This window comes from Lontra canadensis, unplaced genomic scaffold (assembly GCF_010015895.1).
Source record: "Lontra canadensis isolate GAN:19392208 unplaced genomic scaffold, GSC_riverotter_1.0 scaffold63, whole genome shotgun sequence".
Lineage (NCBI taxonomy): Eukaryota > Metazoa > Chordata > Mammalia > Carnivora > Mustelidae > Lontra > Lontra canadensis.
The window spans coordinates 10,744,186-10,758,562 of NW_022631057.1; the positions used below are offsets into that span (position 1 = coordinate 10,744,186).

The following is a 14,377-nucleotide window of genomic DNA, read 5'->3' on the forward strand; positions in this document are numbered from 1 at the left end:
GGAGCTTTTTGCTCTGCCCAGGACACTCTGGACCACGCTCCCTCTCAGAACCCTGGTGACACACAGGGGTAGGGGGAAGGGTGAGGTGGTGGAAGGAGGCGAGAGAGATAGGGAGCAACAGACGTGACCACCTACCCGGGTGGCCTGACTCCGAGCAGGCCCGGCTCCGGGTGAGGAACTGGGAGCTGGGAACAGGAATCTCCCTGTCCCTATAAATAGCGGGAGCAGCCCCACCTCTCCGAACAGGGCCTTTAAAAAGCCCTGAGCTCCAGAGTCGTGACTTCTCCCAGAAGCTGACTCTGCTCTGGGGGACTCTCTTAGCAGAAGCACAGGAAGGAAGGACCACGTGGCCTTCCCAGATTTGTGAAGGATCCCAATTGCTGGGACACAGGGCGGGAAAGTCCCCGTGTCCCTTAGACAATGGATAAGGAGGAAACAGGGATGGAATGAAGTGGAATGCTGTTCCTACGGAAGGCACCGGCCGTGAGAGTACCTCTTGACTCCCTCTGGGGTCGGGGCTTCCAGACCCAACGGTGAAACTCCAAGGGGCCTCAGGTCCCCCCACCATGGAGATGCTGCGAACACTCTTTTAAACCAGAAAAAAAAAGATCAAAGCTATCCTGGGACCTCCCCCATCCTTCTGGGTGGACACTTTGCTATTTTGTACTGTGTACAAATATGTTTTCTAAATATTTTCACTGTGAAAGCATGTGGCCTGTGGGGATGGCAGCACAACGTGAATGTCGCTAAAGTCACCGAACTGTACACGTCAGATTGGCCGAGACGGTAAGTCTTGTTCTGTACAGTTACCCGCGTAACAGAGAGAGGAGAGAGAGACAGGCAGAGACACAGAGGGAGAGACAGAAATAGAAGCAGAAGGACAGAGGGGCGCCTGGGTGGCTCGGTGGGTTGAGCCTCTGCCTTCGGCTCAGGTCATGATCTCAGGGTCCTGGGATCGAGCCCCGCATCAGGCTCTCTGCTCAGCAAGGGGCCTGCTTCCCCACCCCCCCTCTGCCTGCTTCTCTGCCTACTTGTGATCTCTCTCTGTGCGTCTAATAAATAAGTAAAATCTTAAAAAAAAAAAAAAAAGAAGAAGAAGCAGAGAGAGAGAGAAAGGCAGAGACAGAGGAGGGGAGAGATGGAGAGACAGAAAGACAAGAAACAGAGGGAAAGAGAAAGCAGAAACCAGCAAGCTCCAGAACAAGAAAGATCAGAGCTGTGTGCCTTGGACTGTCAGGAGGGTTGCTGAGGGGTCTGGACCGGGGTCTGGTGACCACTGAGCACTAAACACCGTGACTAAGCCTCCTCCTCACACAGCGCTTTGGGCAAAGCAGGTCAGAAAGCAACAGAAGCAACCCGCTCCAGTCCACAAGGCCACTCGGCCACGAGCCACCATGAGTCCCCTCAGCCCATCCTCACCTCATGAAGCGAGCACACGCTAAGAACCGAGACACCTGCCCCCCGCAAGGACTGTTTGGGTACAAAACTCAGCCCTGAGAAGGAGCCATGTCTCCATTGGTGTCCCTCCTCCTCTCCCCAGCCAGGGCCCAGGGAGCAGAAGACAGGGGCAGAGGGGTGAGTGGGGAGCAGATCTGGATTTGGAACCACAGAGAAGAGAGGACTACCCTTTTGTTTCCAAATGGCGCTTGGAAAGGCAGAAGGAACATAAGGAGGTCCTCACCGGAGCGGCGGAAATCCGGCGGTTCTTGCCCGGGGTCGTATTTTTCCCATTGGCGTAGCGGGAGGCATAGGTGCGCGGCGGCACCTGAGGGGGCATGGTCTTGCTCCGGGCCACCGGCTTCCCAGGAGTGTCCTTGCCACCGAAGTCCAGGGGCCCGCGGCCCTCCTTCCAACCCTTCGTGGTGTCACGCAACATCTCCTCATCGTAGGTGGATTTTAGGTTGAGCCGTGTGATCGCGTCGTTGATACCGTCATAGTCCACAGGCCCCAAGAGGCGCCCCGGACCCCCACTCCCCAGCCCCTCTTCCTCTAGGATGCGGCGCCCTAGCAGTTTTCCTGCAGGTTGCTCCACCGGAGAGAATGTGTTGACGTCATTGGGCTGGGAGATCTTGGAGGAGGAGGGAGACCCCTTTCTGGGAGGCAGCGGAGGAGTGTCCCAGATAGAGGCACGGGGAGGCAGAGGAGGTGGGGACAGTTTCTTGGAAGAGCCATCTATGTCCCCCGGTCCTAGGTCCCCAGGGGACAAAGAGAGCCCCTCATCTGAACCATCAAAGATGTAGAGATAGTCTCGAGCCAGAGAGCCTTTGGGCCAGGGATCCGGGCCAGGCTGGGAGCCCTGGGAGGTAGAGTGGTTGGATAACCCTTCCTGCGGGGAGAGTGAGTTGTAATTGAGGGTAGGATCGGAGCCAGAAAGACCGCGTAAGAGCCTGAGGTCCTTCTGCCTTCCTGCCGGCTTGCTGTAGAAGTCTAGGACGGGCTCGTCCCAGCTGATGAGCGAGGGGTCCGTGTTCTGCTTGGCTCTGCTCTCCTCCTTGTCGTGCCGGAGCCGGGACAGCGCATCATACTCCATCTGCAGGGCTTCGGCCATGGCCAGCTCTTTGCGGCTGATGCCCACCGATTCCAAGGACTTCCAGTGCTCCCCATTGCCCTGAGTCGAAGACATGGTGAGGATGGGCGGTGGAGGAGACAAGGAAGTCTTCTACTTCCTCCCAGTGTCAAGTGTACAGGATTCTGGCATGGTGTCTGGGCACCTGCAGGCATGAGGTAAAAAACATCAGTCATTCAACCACGAAAAGACTTGAATGAGTGATGTGATTTGGGTGACATAACCTGGAGCCACTGCCTGCTTCTTAAGTGCCTACGACAGATGGAAAGAAACAAAAGGATGGAGACAAAGAGAGATACCAAGACAGCTCTATTACCGAATCCATCCACCCACCTTTCCATTCATCTATCGATGTCTAGTCCCACACTCCCATCCTCCTCTCTCTCCTGTGCACCCCGAGGAAAGAAGGAGGCACTCTGCATCCAAAAGGAGATGGCAATAGGGGCTCTTCGATCCATTTAAAGAGGACCATTCACAGGACGGCTGGGTAGCTCAGACGGTTAAGCATCTGCCTTCCGCTCAGGCCATACCAGGGTCCTGGGATTGAGTCCTGCATCAGGCTCCCTGCTCAGCAAAGAGTCTGCTTCTCCCTCTGCCTCTCCCTCTGCTTGTGCTGTCTCTCTCTCTCTCTCTCAAATGAATAAATAAAATATCTAAAAAAGTTAAAAAAAAAAAAAAGAGGACCATTCTCATACTCTGCTGGTGGGCAACGCAAAATAGGGCAACCACTTCGGGAAACGGGCAGCCTCTTGAAAAGGCCAACATCTACCTAGCACATGACTCAACTATCCCACTCCCAGTCACTTACCCAAGACAAACAAAAGCACGCATCTGCACAGACTCATATACACATATTCATGCCGCCTTATCTGCCACAGCCCCAAACAAGAAACCCAGGTCTGTCCACCAACAGGGGAACGGATTAAAAAATGCGCTTAGGTCCACAAAATGACACTAACTCAGCCACAAAAAGGAATGAATTATGGACACACGCGCTAAATGGATGCATCTCAAAATAACTATAACTGAGTAAAAGAAGCCAGACAAAAAAGTACCAATACGTAGGGTTCCATTTATATAAAATCCTGGGAAAGAAAACCAACAGTGACAGAAGGCAGATCAGTGGTTATCTGGGAAGGGGGAAAAGAGAGATGGATGACAAGCTTAAAGGAGACTTTTGGGGGTGACAAATATGTTCATTAGATTGTGGCAAGGGTTTCATGGCTATTTATATATGTCACAACTTATGGGATTGTATGCTTTAAATAGGTACAGTTTATTATATGTCCATTATACCTCAATAAAGATATAAAGTTGGGGCGCCTAGGTGGCTCAGTTGGTTAAGCCTCAGCCTTCGGCTCGGGTCATGATCTCAGGGTCCTGGGATCAAGTCCTGCATTGGGCTCTCTGCTCGGCAGGGAGCCTGCTTCCCCCTCTCTCTCTGCCTGCCTCTCTGCCTACTTGTGATCTCTCTCTCTCTCTGTTAAATAAATAAAATCTTTAAAAATAAAAAAAAGCTATAAAGTGAAACAGTCCAATGAAACAGACCTCGTGTCCACTCAGCCTGCACTAAGGTCCTTCCCAAACAGACCAACATGAGCCATAAAAAAACAAAGCCTGGCTGAAGGTGAGACCGGGGTACCTGAGGAATAACAGGTGTGCCATACGGATTCCCCTCGGGCCTCAGGAAGCCAGGCAGGAAGGCAAGGCTCCCAGGCCAGCTGGTCCCGGCTACAAGCAGTCCCCTTCATGCACTCCAGTGCTGGTATCCTTTTCTTTAGAGCCCATGACAGGAAGACAGGCACTGAACGAATGGCTGTCAGGATAAGGCTCGCCTAGCCCAGTGGTTCTCAACCCTGGTTACCCATCAAAAACACTGGGGGCACTTTTTAAAAAGTACTGATGGCTGGGTGTGCTTATGAGATTCTAATTTCACTGGTCTGTGGTAGAGCAGTGGTATTTTTTAAAACCCCAGGAGATTCTGGTCTACGGCCGAAGCTGAGAACCACAGACTTCTGTGTGTATGTGGTTCAGATTAGGCGAGGAGGGTGTGAAGTGGCCATTTCTGGCTCTTGGCGCCAGCAGCCAAGTTCACGATTTCACACAATTATCACAAATGATTCATTCTGTTGTATGCCTTTACCCAGCAGGTAATCAACACAAAGCATGTTGTTCCTTATGACTCAAAAGTTGAAAACATCAAAAGGAAAAAGGTTCAGGTAGATACTTGGGTGGCAAATTTCATCAGGTCCCAGATGAGTTAGGACAAGGGTATCCCTTGACCTGAGGTACCTGCCCAGGACCCTGGTGTCTCCATCAGGCCCAGCCACAGAACCCTGGCCTGGAGGGCCGTGGCTGATTTGGTGAATTTCAGTAAGTAGCTCCCTAAAGATTGAGCAGCCCAAGCCCAGCCTGGGGACAAACGAAGTGACTCTCTGCCAAGCCTGTCCACCCTTCAACAACTTCTTATTGATCACTTTTTACCCCCAGAGAGTAAGAGGGAGTCTTACTATTTGAAATCCAAAGGAATTAGATGAGCAGACGGAGATACCCAGAACACAGCTGCTGGGAGTTGCGAAACTGGTCCCAGGAAAAGGTCCTGGTATTTAGACAGGAGACACCAGATAAACGCTCCAAGCTGGACCAAGACTTTTATTCCAGACAGTGTTAAGACTTAGGGGTGTCTACACTTGACCTCATTTTTGGTGTCACGCATGCGCACTTGCGCGCGCGCGCGCACACACACACACACACACACACACACCCAGCCATCTCCTCTCTGGTTATACAGTTTCCTGGACTCTCCACCATTTCTGGGCTTCTCTGTCCCTCTGGAAGTCAGGTCAACTTGTGCTCACCCCGCTGTCCTTGGTGTCACAATGTCCAAGAGGCAGAATCCCCATCAGCAGTAAACACCAGGGACATCGAGTGTGACTGGGGTCCTGTCACCAGCACAGCTGGGACGTGTCCTGAACACCTGTAGTCCTGGGATGAGGCTAATGCTCAGGAACCCTAGGGGGTGTCTCTGTCCCCATGGGCGGCTCAGCCTGGGACCCTCTCTGGGCTTCAGCTGGTGCCTGAGGCTAATCAGTAGATTGATTCTGGGACCTCAGGCTCAGTGCTGCTGCCCTGGAGCTCAAGGCCCATGGGGGCATGACACACACCCTCCCTGTGCTCTCAGGGCTGGGCTGTCACCCACCTCCAAAGAGGCTGGACCTCTGGTGAGTCTTCTGTCCTAACCCAGGGCCACTGGGCCTGTGACCTCAGGGAGAGTCCCTCTTATCACCACCTCTTCTCCACTCACATGTGGGACCCCCTGACAGAAAACTTCTGGGTCTCGGCGGCCTTGGGTAATAGAAATTCCTTCTTCTAGTCACGGGTGCCTGAAGGAACAATCGCTCTGTCCTGAACATGCTGAACACAAGGCACAGGGAGCAGAGCTGTGTCCTCCCCTGAGTCCTGTCTGATCCCAAATCTTTCCTTCCTGGAGGCTCTGTCTGGGGTTGGTAACTCCATCCCTGAGATGGCTCTGAAGTTCACAGGAGCAGCTTCTTCTTGAATTATACTGGGCACCACCTCAGGATTTTTTTACCTGCAGGACCAGACCTATGGTACAAAACTCATGACTGTAATAATAATAAATCAAATGATTTTAGAAACAAGATTACAGACTCCCCTCCCTATTCAACTTCAAATAGAAGGCATTTCTCTTTCATTTTTTCCCCCATCCATGCTTTTAACCCTAAATTTTTCTGTGCATTTTCTCTGCAATACACAAAGATCTGACAAAAAAAAAAAAAAAAGACGTCTGGGTGGCTTAGTTAAGTTGCCAACTCCTGATTTGGGCTCAGGTCATGATCTCAGGGTTGTGAGACTGAGTCCCATGGCAGGCTCTGCACTGGGTGTGGAGCCTGCTTGAGATTCTCTTCCTCTGCCCACCACAACCCCTATTCCCATGAGTGCCTCCTTTCTCTCTCTCTCTCTCTCATTAAAAAAAAAAAAAGAAAGAAAGAAAAATTTGCCTTCACCAGGCACCATTATAATAAAGAGGAAAACTGAAGCCATTGGAAATAATCTAACTTCCTGCCTCTCTCACGCACAAGTTTATCCACACTTGCACACAGTCTCCCTTTCTTCCTTTGGGTCTCAGGGGAAGTGGGTTCCCGCCTCCTGCTGAGGCACAGCCTCCTTGGGTTCTTGCCCCATCCGCTGCCTCCCCTCCAGGAGGAAGCCCCCGGAAGTCCCTCCCCTCTGCTGTACCTTTGCCTCTTCTCCTTACCGGGGTCTCTCTCTTAGCACATAAACGTGTCCAGGCTGTTTCTAGCCTTAAAAAGGAAGAATAAAAAACAAAAACAAAAACCCCTACACCCTAAGCACCTTCTCTTGCCTTTTCGTCCTCTAGCCAATACCTTCTCTGTTCTTCCTTCCCAGCCAAGCTCCTCGAGAGCACAAGACACATGAACTTTCCCAATTCCCCTTTACCCTTCAGTTCACTGTGATCTGGCTTCTGTCCCCATCCTTCTACAAAAACCACCAGCAGCAATGATGTCCAGGCCGTCCAGTCCCACAGGACTGACTGACTTTCTTTCTTTTTTTTTTTTTTTTTTGAAGATTTTGTTTATTTATTTGAGAGAGCGAGCACAAGCAGCGGGGACAAAGAAGGGAGCACAGGGAGAAGCAGACTCCCGGCTAAGCAGGGAGCCCGATGTGGGACTCGATCCCAGCACCCCAGGATCATGACCAGAGCTGAAGGAAGCTGCTTAAAAACCGACTGAGCCACCCAGGTACCCCTCCACGGGCATTTCTGTATGTCCGGACATGACTGCTGCATTTCATTCCCCAGACTCTTCCCTTGGCTTCCATGACACTTTTTTCTGGTTCTCCCTGTCCTTCTTGGGCCTGCTCTTCCTTTGGCCACCCGTGAAATGTTGGTGTTGACTCAGGACTCAGCCACTGTTAACACCCTCTGCTCGGGCAACCTTGCCTCTCATCTCCTATTTGTTCCATTCTTGTGTTGGAGCATATCCAAAGGGGCATCTCGCCCTTCAAGTTGATATGCCCACCCATATGTCCAAAACTGAACTACCACCTTGTCTTTTCCCTTCCTACAACCTCTCCTCCCTCCTGGTCCCCCACCTTGGCAAAGGGCACCCGACAGCCACCTAAGATTCATCCTTCACCTGGCCCCCCACAGCCAGTCACCAAAGACTCCGTCAAGAAGCAACTTTTCGGGGCGCCTGGGTGGCTCAGTGGGTTAAGCCTCTGCCTTCGGCTCAGGTCATGATCTCAGGGTCCTGGGATTGAGCCCCACATCTGGCTCTCTGCTCTGCAGGGAGCCTGCTTCCCCTCCCCCTCTGCCTGCCTCTCAGCCTACTTGTGATCTCATTCTCTCTCTCTCTCTCCCCTCCACTGTTAAATAAATAAATAAATAAATAAATCTTAAAAAAAAAAAAAAAAAGGAAGCAACTTTTCCTCATTAGCATTCCTGAAGCTAGTCCCTCCCTCTGTCCCAAGGGCCCTTATCTTCTCCCATCTGAGCTATTATCATGGGCTCCTAACAGTTCTACCTCCTAAGCTGCCCCTCCTTAAGGCATTCTCCCCAGAACAGCTAGAGGGCTTTTTCTAAAGGATAAACGGGATCGTCCCACTCTCTGCTTCCACCCCTTCAAAGGCTCTCTATTTGCTTCCTTTACAAATCCTTTATCACCAGCCCCATCTAACTTTCACGGGCTTCCATTCATTGGCGAAAACACAATACCTCTCCGATTTTGTTCAGATTTTGTTCAACATCTTCCTTCCCATGGGCAAGTCCTTCCCAGATCCCTCTTGCTTTCTGCCTGTGGGACTCTAACTCACCCCTCAAGCTCTGCTCAGACATCGCATTCTCTGAAACCCTGGATTGGACTAAGGGCCACTTTATGTGTTTGTTTATTTATTTATTTATTTGAGAGAGAGAAGCAGAGAGAGAGAGAACATGAGAGGGGAGAGGTCAGAAGGAGAGCAGACTCCCAGCTGAGCAGAGAGCCCTCAATGTGGACTTGACCCTGGGACTCCATGATCATGACCTGAGCCAAATGCAGTTGCTTAATCAACTGAGCCATCGGGCCACTTCTTTATGATCCCAAGAGCACCCTTTACATACCTCAAATATAGTCTTAAAATAGTACATTCAAAATTAAATAGGTATAGACTTGTCGCCCCACCACACCACCATTAAGTTCCTTAAGTTCCAAATTCACCTCATTTCCACTGAGAAACATACTTGAACTGGGACATAAGGTCAGCGCTTTCCAGTGACAAGAGTTTCTAGACGGGGGAACCTGGGTGGCTCAGTCCGGTAGGCTTCTGCCTTCGGCTCAGGTCATGATCCCAGAGTCCTGGGATCAAGCCCGCATCAGGATTCCTGCTCGGCAGGAAGCCTGCTTCTCCCTCTCCCACTCTCCCTGCTTGTGTTCCCTCTCTCGCTGTATCTCTGTCAAATAAATAAAATCTTTAAAAAAAAAAATTTAAAAAAAAAAGTTTCTAGGCAGAAGACCAGCGATCAGGGAGCAGCTGGTGTCCTTCCTTGGGGTTCTACAAACACGGGACTGGGTATCACCTCACCGGGCTGGGTTTGGCATCTGTAAAGGCAGATGGGCGGACAGACAGGACCACCCCACAAAGTGCCTTCCCGCTCTGGGCCTCTGAATGCTAACCCAGTGGTTTCCTTGAGTCAAATTTCTCAGAGGACACCCAAGTCACATCCCGGAGCTAAGGGGCAGCCTCAGCCCTGGGAGGAAAGAGAAGATAAGGCCCATGGGTGCTCCCTGGGCCTGGCTCCCGAGGTTCTTCCAGAACTGGAATTCAGATAAGGAAAGCCGAGCGGCCTCTAACCACATCCCCTGGTGCCTGGCCAGGACTCCGCCGGACGGTCAGCGTGCGAGGGATCCGAGGTGAGGAGGCAGACAAGCAGCAGCCCCCGCAGGACCAGGAGAGCCACCCCTGAAGGTGGAGGGAAGGTAGAGAGCAGCAGCCAGGCGCAGAGGAAAAGACAGAAGTCAGGAGCAACATGGCCAACGACCTGGAGGTAGAGCGAGCTGGCTTCCTCGAAGAACTCAAGCCCCAAAGTTCAGTTTCTGGGATGGGTGGGAACACATAAAGTATTTTAGGAAAGAGAGTCTCATGCTTCCAGCCTCCCCCTCCCCTTCCCCAATTCAGCTCCCTCTCTGCCAGCCTCTGCTGGGTTGACACATTAGAAAGTGCTCTGTTCCCCTTAGTCCTCAATGGCTCCCATGGATTCTGGGGAAAAATGCATGTAGGTCCCAGGAAAGAGGTGGGGTGATAAGGACCGGGCTCTCTGCAGTCCATCCGGGAAGAGAGAGCTGAGTACTACAGTGTCGCACAACTCCAGGGGGCAGCCACACACTGGGGTCTACATGAGTGCCACCCTCTGACCACAACAAAGAGAACCATGAGAATGGCGCCCACTGGGGCTGCATGCCTTGGTGGCGTAGGGTGTGTTGTCTTCTCAGGTCCATCTTTCCAAGAGCAGGTGCAAATTGTCCCGGAGACCAGTTCCAGCCACGTTCCCTTCACCACCCGCAAGCACGCACTGTCTACACCTCCCCACATCGGCACGCGCTCTTTCTCTGCGTAACCACTTGCAAGGAAGATGGAAGCACTTGACCTCTAAATCCTTCAGCCTGAATCTCAAAGAACTGGGTCATTTTCCTACATAAACACGATGCTATTAGCACACTGTTGACACAATAGTATCTAATACAGAGCCCACATCTGAATGCTCGCAGCGATTGTCATGTGGGAAGTTTTTCCAACATACGGATTCCGGGCCCCTCTTCTGGAGGGTCTGACTTAGTAGGGTGAGTCCCTGGACTTTGACCATTGCCAAGCCTCCCCAGGAATTCAGATACGCCACCAGGTCTGACTCTACAGACCACAGTTTTGGAAGTGCCAGAAAGGCAAGAGGCAAGTGGGGGAAAGGGAGCCCACCCAGCCCCGGGCAATCAGCTGGTGAAGGAAGAGTGCATGCTTATGGGCAAGCAGCTCGGTGCCAGGGTCTGAACGGCACCAAAGAGTCCACAGGGCTGCCAAAGGATGGCTGGGGGACGGCAGGGGAGGGAACGGGGTCAGGGCAGAGCCACACAATGGTCTGGAGTCAAAGGGTAGAGAGAAAGGAGGGGACACTCCAGCCAGCCAGTGGGCTCTGCTCAGCCCCTGTGCCAGAGAGGTTTGGGTCCTAGGGGCCAGCAGTGATCCCAGCGGTAGGCGGAGAGGGTTTCCCGCTACCTGGCAGGAGGGCGCCTTTTGGGAACGACTCTGATCTGCTCAGCCGGATGGGTCTGGGTCATCTCCTCCCACCCAGACCCACAGAATTGAATCCCGATGGCCACCGAGGACCAGCTATGTGGCAGGCGCCATGCTCGTCCCTGAAGCATTCAGGTGACCGCAGCACAGTTCCAGGGAGCTTACCGTCCAGCAAAGGTGACCGGCCTACCTGCAACGAATTCGATCCTCCCACCCCTTTGGGGCACAAGGCAGGGAAGCACCGCATGTCTTGGCCCATCTTCACGGGGCAGGGACATGAAGAGCCGTGAATCAAGACGGTAAAAAATAATATGAAGGGTCTCAAGGCCCCAGCTTCGGGCATCCCGCCTTTTATAGTTTTTAGTAAGGGAAGAAGACTCAGTTCTAGGACTAACGAGGAAGGAACCTTCAGCACCGCCTCTCAGAATGAAATAGGTCAAGGAGTAAGAAGCCATTCGGACTTAAACCCTTTGGCTTCCAGAGTTTTGTCTTCAGAGGATCCCTGCCCCTCTACACCCTCCAACACCCGCACTTACCCATACTCAAAATCCCACTGGCTTTGCAGCCAGGGTCCCATCCACCACTCTGCTCCATACACCTACTGCCCTACCAACCCACCCCCGCGCCCCCACTGCCAGAGGCTCAGCTGGAGCCGGGAAGGTTAGCATGCCCTGCATCATGAATCCAAGAGGAAGGTGTATCTGAAAGGTCAGCTCCCTGTCTCAATCAGACAACCACCTGATCCTGGCTTCTGCACAGCTTTCTCTAATGTCAGGCCCATCATGAATCATGAACCAACATATCTATGTTCCTCCTCTGTGGCTATTGCTTAGTTCTGAGTGTGGGAAGACAGAAAACAACTGTCTGTGCTTTCTTCTCCCTCACCTAGCCCCTCTCTAGCATCCCCTTGGCCAAATTAAAGCAGCCCTACATGGTTCAGTCTTCGCTATTGGAACTTTACTCTCCATCCCTGGGTTCCCTGGGCCTACTCTGGACATTCCACTCATCTGCAGCCAAAGTTGATACCAGAGTTAGCAGAGGGCTCTCTGGGTCTTAGGAGCACAGAGACAGACGCTAGGAGCCTGTGTGACATGGCTAGATACAGCTGTGTTCCCATTCAGAGCCTGAAAGTCCTCAACCCCAGCTCAGAAATCAGGTATGCAATTCGTTCAGTGTACACACACACACACACACACACACACACACACACACAGGAGCCCTGAAAAATCACAGATCCTACCACAAACCCTGCAGATTCAGGACTCGAGTAAAGAAAGTCAGGGATGAAGAGTTCAGGCGGCTTGTGGCCCCTTTCAAACTTTCCTTCCTAGAGCTGGCGATGGAGATCAGACACGGGGAGCTGGCAGTCAGCTGAATGGAACCCCTGGCAAAGAGGGAAGAAAGGTCTTGGCAGTGTGTGGCTCTCTAATCCAGGAACCATCCCGGGAGCCAGAGCAGCCACATCTCCTCTCCATCTGGTCTGCCCTTCCTGCTCCCCCCTCCCTGCCCCCACCTGCACTGGGCCATCACAGCCCATAGAACCAGCCCTTCTAGTCCTGATCCGCTGGGTGCCCTGCAAGGAGAGAAAGGCAGTGGGACAGGATGGGGGTTGGGGGAAGGAGCTCTCCGGCAGGACCTTCCCTAGCCAATCCTGGTGTCCTGCTGAGGGGATGCCTAAGGAAAGCTCTTTAGGGACAAGATTCACACCAGCCCATCCCATGTCAGAAAAACCACCCCAACATTTCCAAAGACCAACATCTAAGAAACCATAACCTCTCGGAGGATAGTGGAGACCCCAGGAAGTATAAAGGAAACCCCTCTGGGAGGAGGGTGTAAGAAAGCAGGTGGCGTGGGGGATGGGCACACACTACGCCTCAAGGCCTTTGCCTCCCCTCCTCAGCTCTGCTCCACAGCACCATTTGCTTCTCGAAGACTGAGGCCTCCCGCAAGGCCTGCACTGTCCCCTGTCACCTCCAGTGCAATCTCCAGGCCAACTTCCCCAGCTTGTGTCCTCTGGAATCCAGTTCTCCGGGATTCCTGTGTGGGCTGGGGAAACTCCCTGGAGGCGGCCAGCCCATTAAACAGGTTCTAGAAAGCGGGTCACAGATGTTCCCATGCAGCCATGGCACCAAAGGGAGAACGGAACACACCAAGAAGTTTCTGCTCTGCCTGGAGGGGTCACCAGGGAAGAGATGAGAGGCAGTGGGGAACCACCTCACTGCTCCCAAGCTCAGGCCCTCAAGTGCCCACGGGCTGGGCGGGCCCAGCCCACGAGCGTCTACAAGGACCAAGCAGCGCCTCAAATTATGGCCCGAGCCCGTGGCAAGGAGAGGGGGTGTATCCTGGGGAAATTGCAGGGGCAATGGACTAATGAGAGTGCACTGAATAAGGCCAGTGGGACCTTGTCCTGAAGGACATCTTTGCTGGGGATCAGAGCTTGGATTTTTAAGGGAGCATTTGCAATGAATTCAATGCTAACAATGCTTTGGTTGTTTTCTGGTAGCAACTTCTTAGACACCTGAGAGGCTCTCTCTCTTCTCCACGACCGGGTCTCCTGTCTACTAGAGATGAGCAGACCAAGGCCCGGTAAAGTTCAGGGACTTTGCCCTGGGCCTCATGCTGGAGCTGCGGCAGAGTGGGGAAGGGTCCATAGCCTCGATGTGGGGAAGCTACGTGGTGCTGGGACTCAGGGACTATCCTGAGCCCAGCCCTGGGCTGTCCCCCAACAAGTACACAATTGGCCCAGACGTGCCAGAGCCCCAGGATCAGGGTAACAAGGACCCAGAACAATCCAACACGTAGGAGTGCAGAAAGTGAGGCCCGCAGCCTCCAGGTGGTGGTGCTGACTGTGGGAAACCTGGGGCGACTGCCCCCAGGCCTGCATGAGGGCCAGTGGGCAGGGACAGGCTGTGTGGGCGGTGGGCTGCCAGCAGCTGAGAGCCACCTGCTTGGCTGCCGGGAGAGCAGAAGCAAGTCAAGCAGAAAAAGGCTGAGCTAGTCTTCCACGGGAACGTGGGGAGCCGAAGACCAGGCCCCCCCACGCCATGCCCAGGACAAGCTCCCTGCCTCCTCCTAGGAGGAGGGCTCTTCCCCCTCCATGAGCCCTGCCCACTGTCCGTCTGCCACCAAAGTCCCTAAACCAGCAACCTAGACTTGTGATCTGATAATAAAGTGTCTTCAGTGAGTGCTAATTCCTCAGATCAAGAATATCTCTGAGAGACAACAGTCATTGTCGGGGACCTAAAGCCTCGGTAATCAAACGGCACATACACCCACACCTTCCCCCACATACCCCACACCACTCACTCCCTTCCCTGGGCACCTTCCACATACCGAGACTACCTCTTCCACCCCCTCCCTCCCCCCCTACACACACCCATACCTTCCCCCAGATGCCCACATGCATCCCACACTCTCCATGCATACCCCATGCCCCGCACACCTTCCACAACCCCCACACCCTACACATTCACAGCGCCCCCGCGCAGCCCCCATACCTTCCCCCCA

At 53.1% G+C, this 14,377-nt stretch overlaps 1 protein-coding gene across 7 annotated transcripts in view; it reads right to left on the reverse strand.

Annotated features, from left to right (window-relative positions):
- The window catches only part of PIK3C2B (phosphatidylinositol-4-phosphate 3-kinase catalytic subunit type 2 beta), a 63,865-nt gene that overhangs the window by 38,283 nt on the left and 11,205 nt on the right, over nucleotides 1-14,377 (reverse strand). For 6 of the 7 annotated variants that reach the window (XR_004385108.1, XM_032878385.1, XM_032878379.1 and 3 more), the window contains one exon: nucleotides 1,682-2,711. Coding sequence is in view for 6 of the 7 variants with exons in the window: in XM_032878385.1 (XP_032734276.1) it covers nucleotides 1,682-2,623 (942 nt within the window). In the remaining variant the exon portion in view is untranslated. Of the gene's footprint in view, nucleotides 1-1,681; nucleotides 2,712-12,110; nucleotides 12,133-14,377 lie in introns of those variants that run through there. The other variant, XM_032878381.1, reaches the window with a different exon arrangement.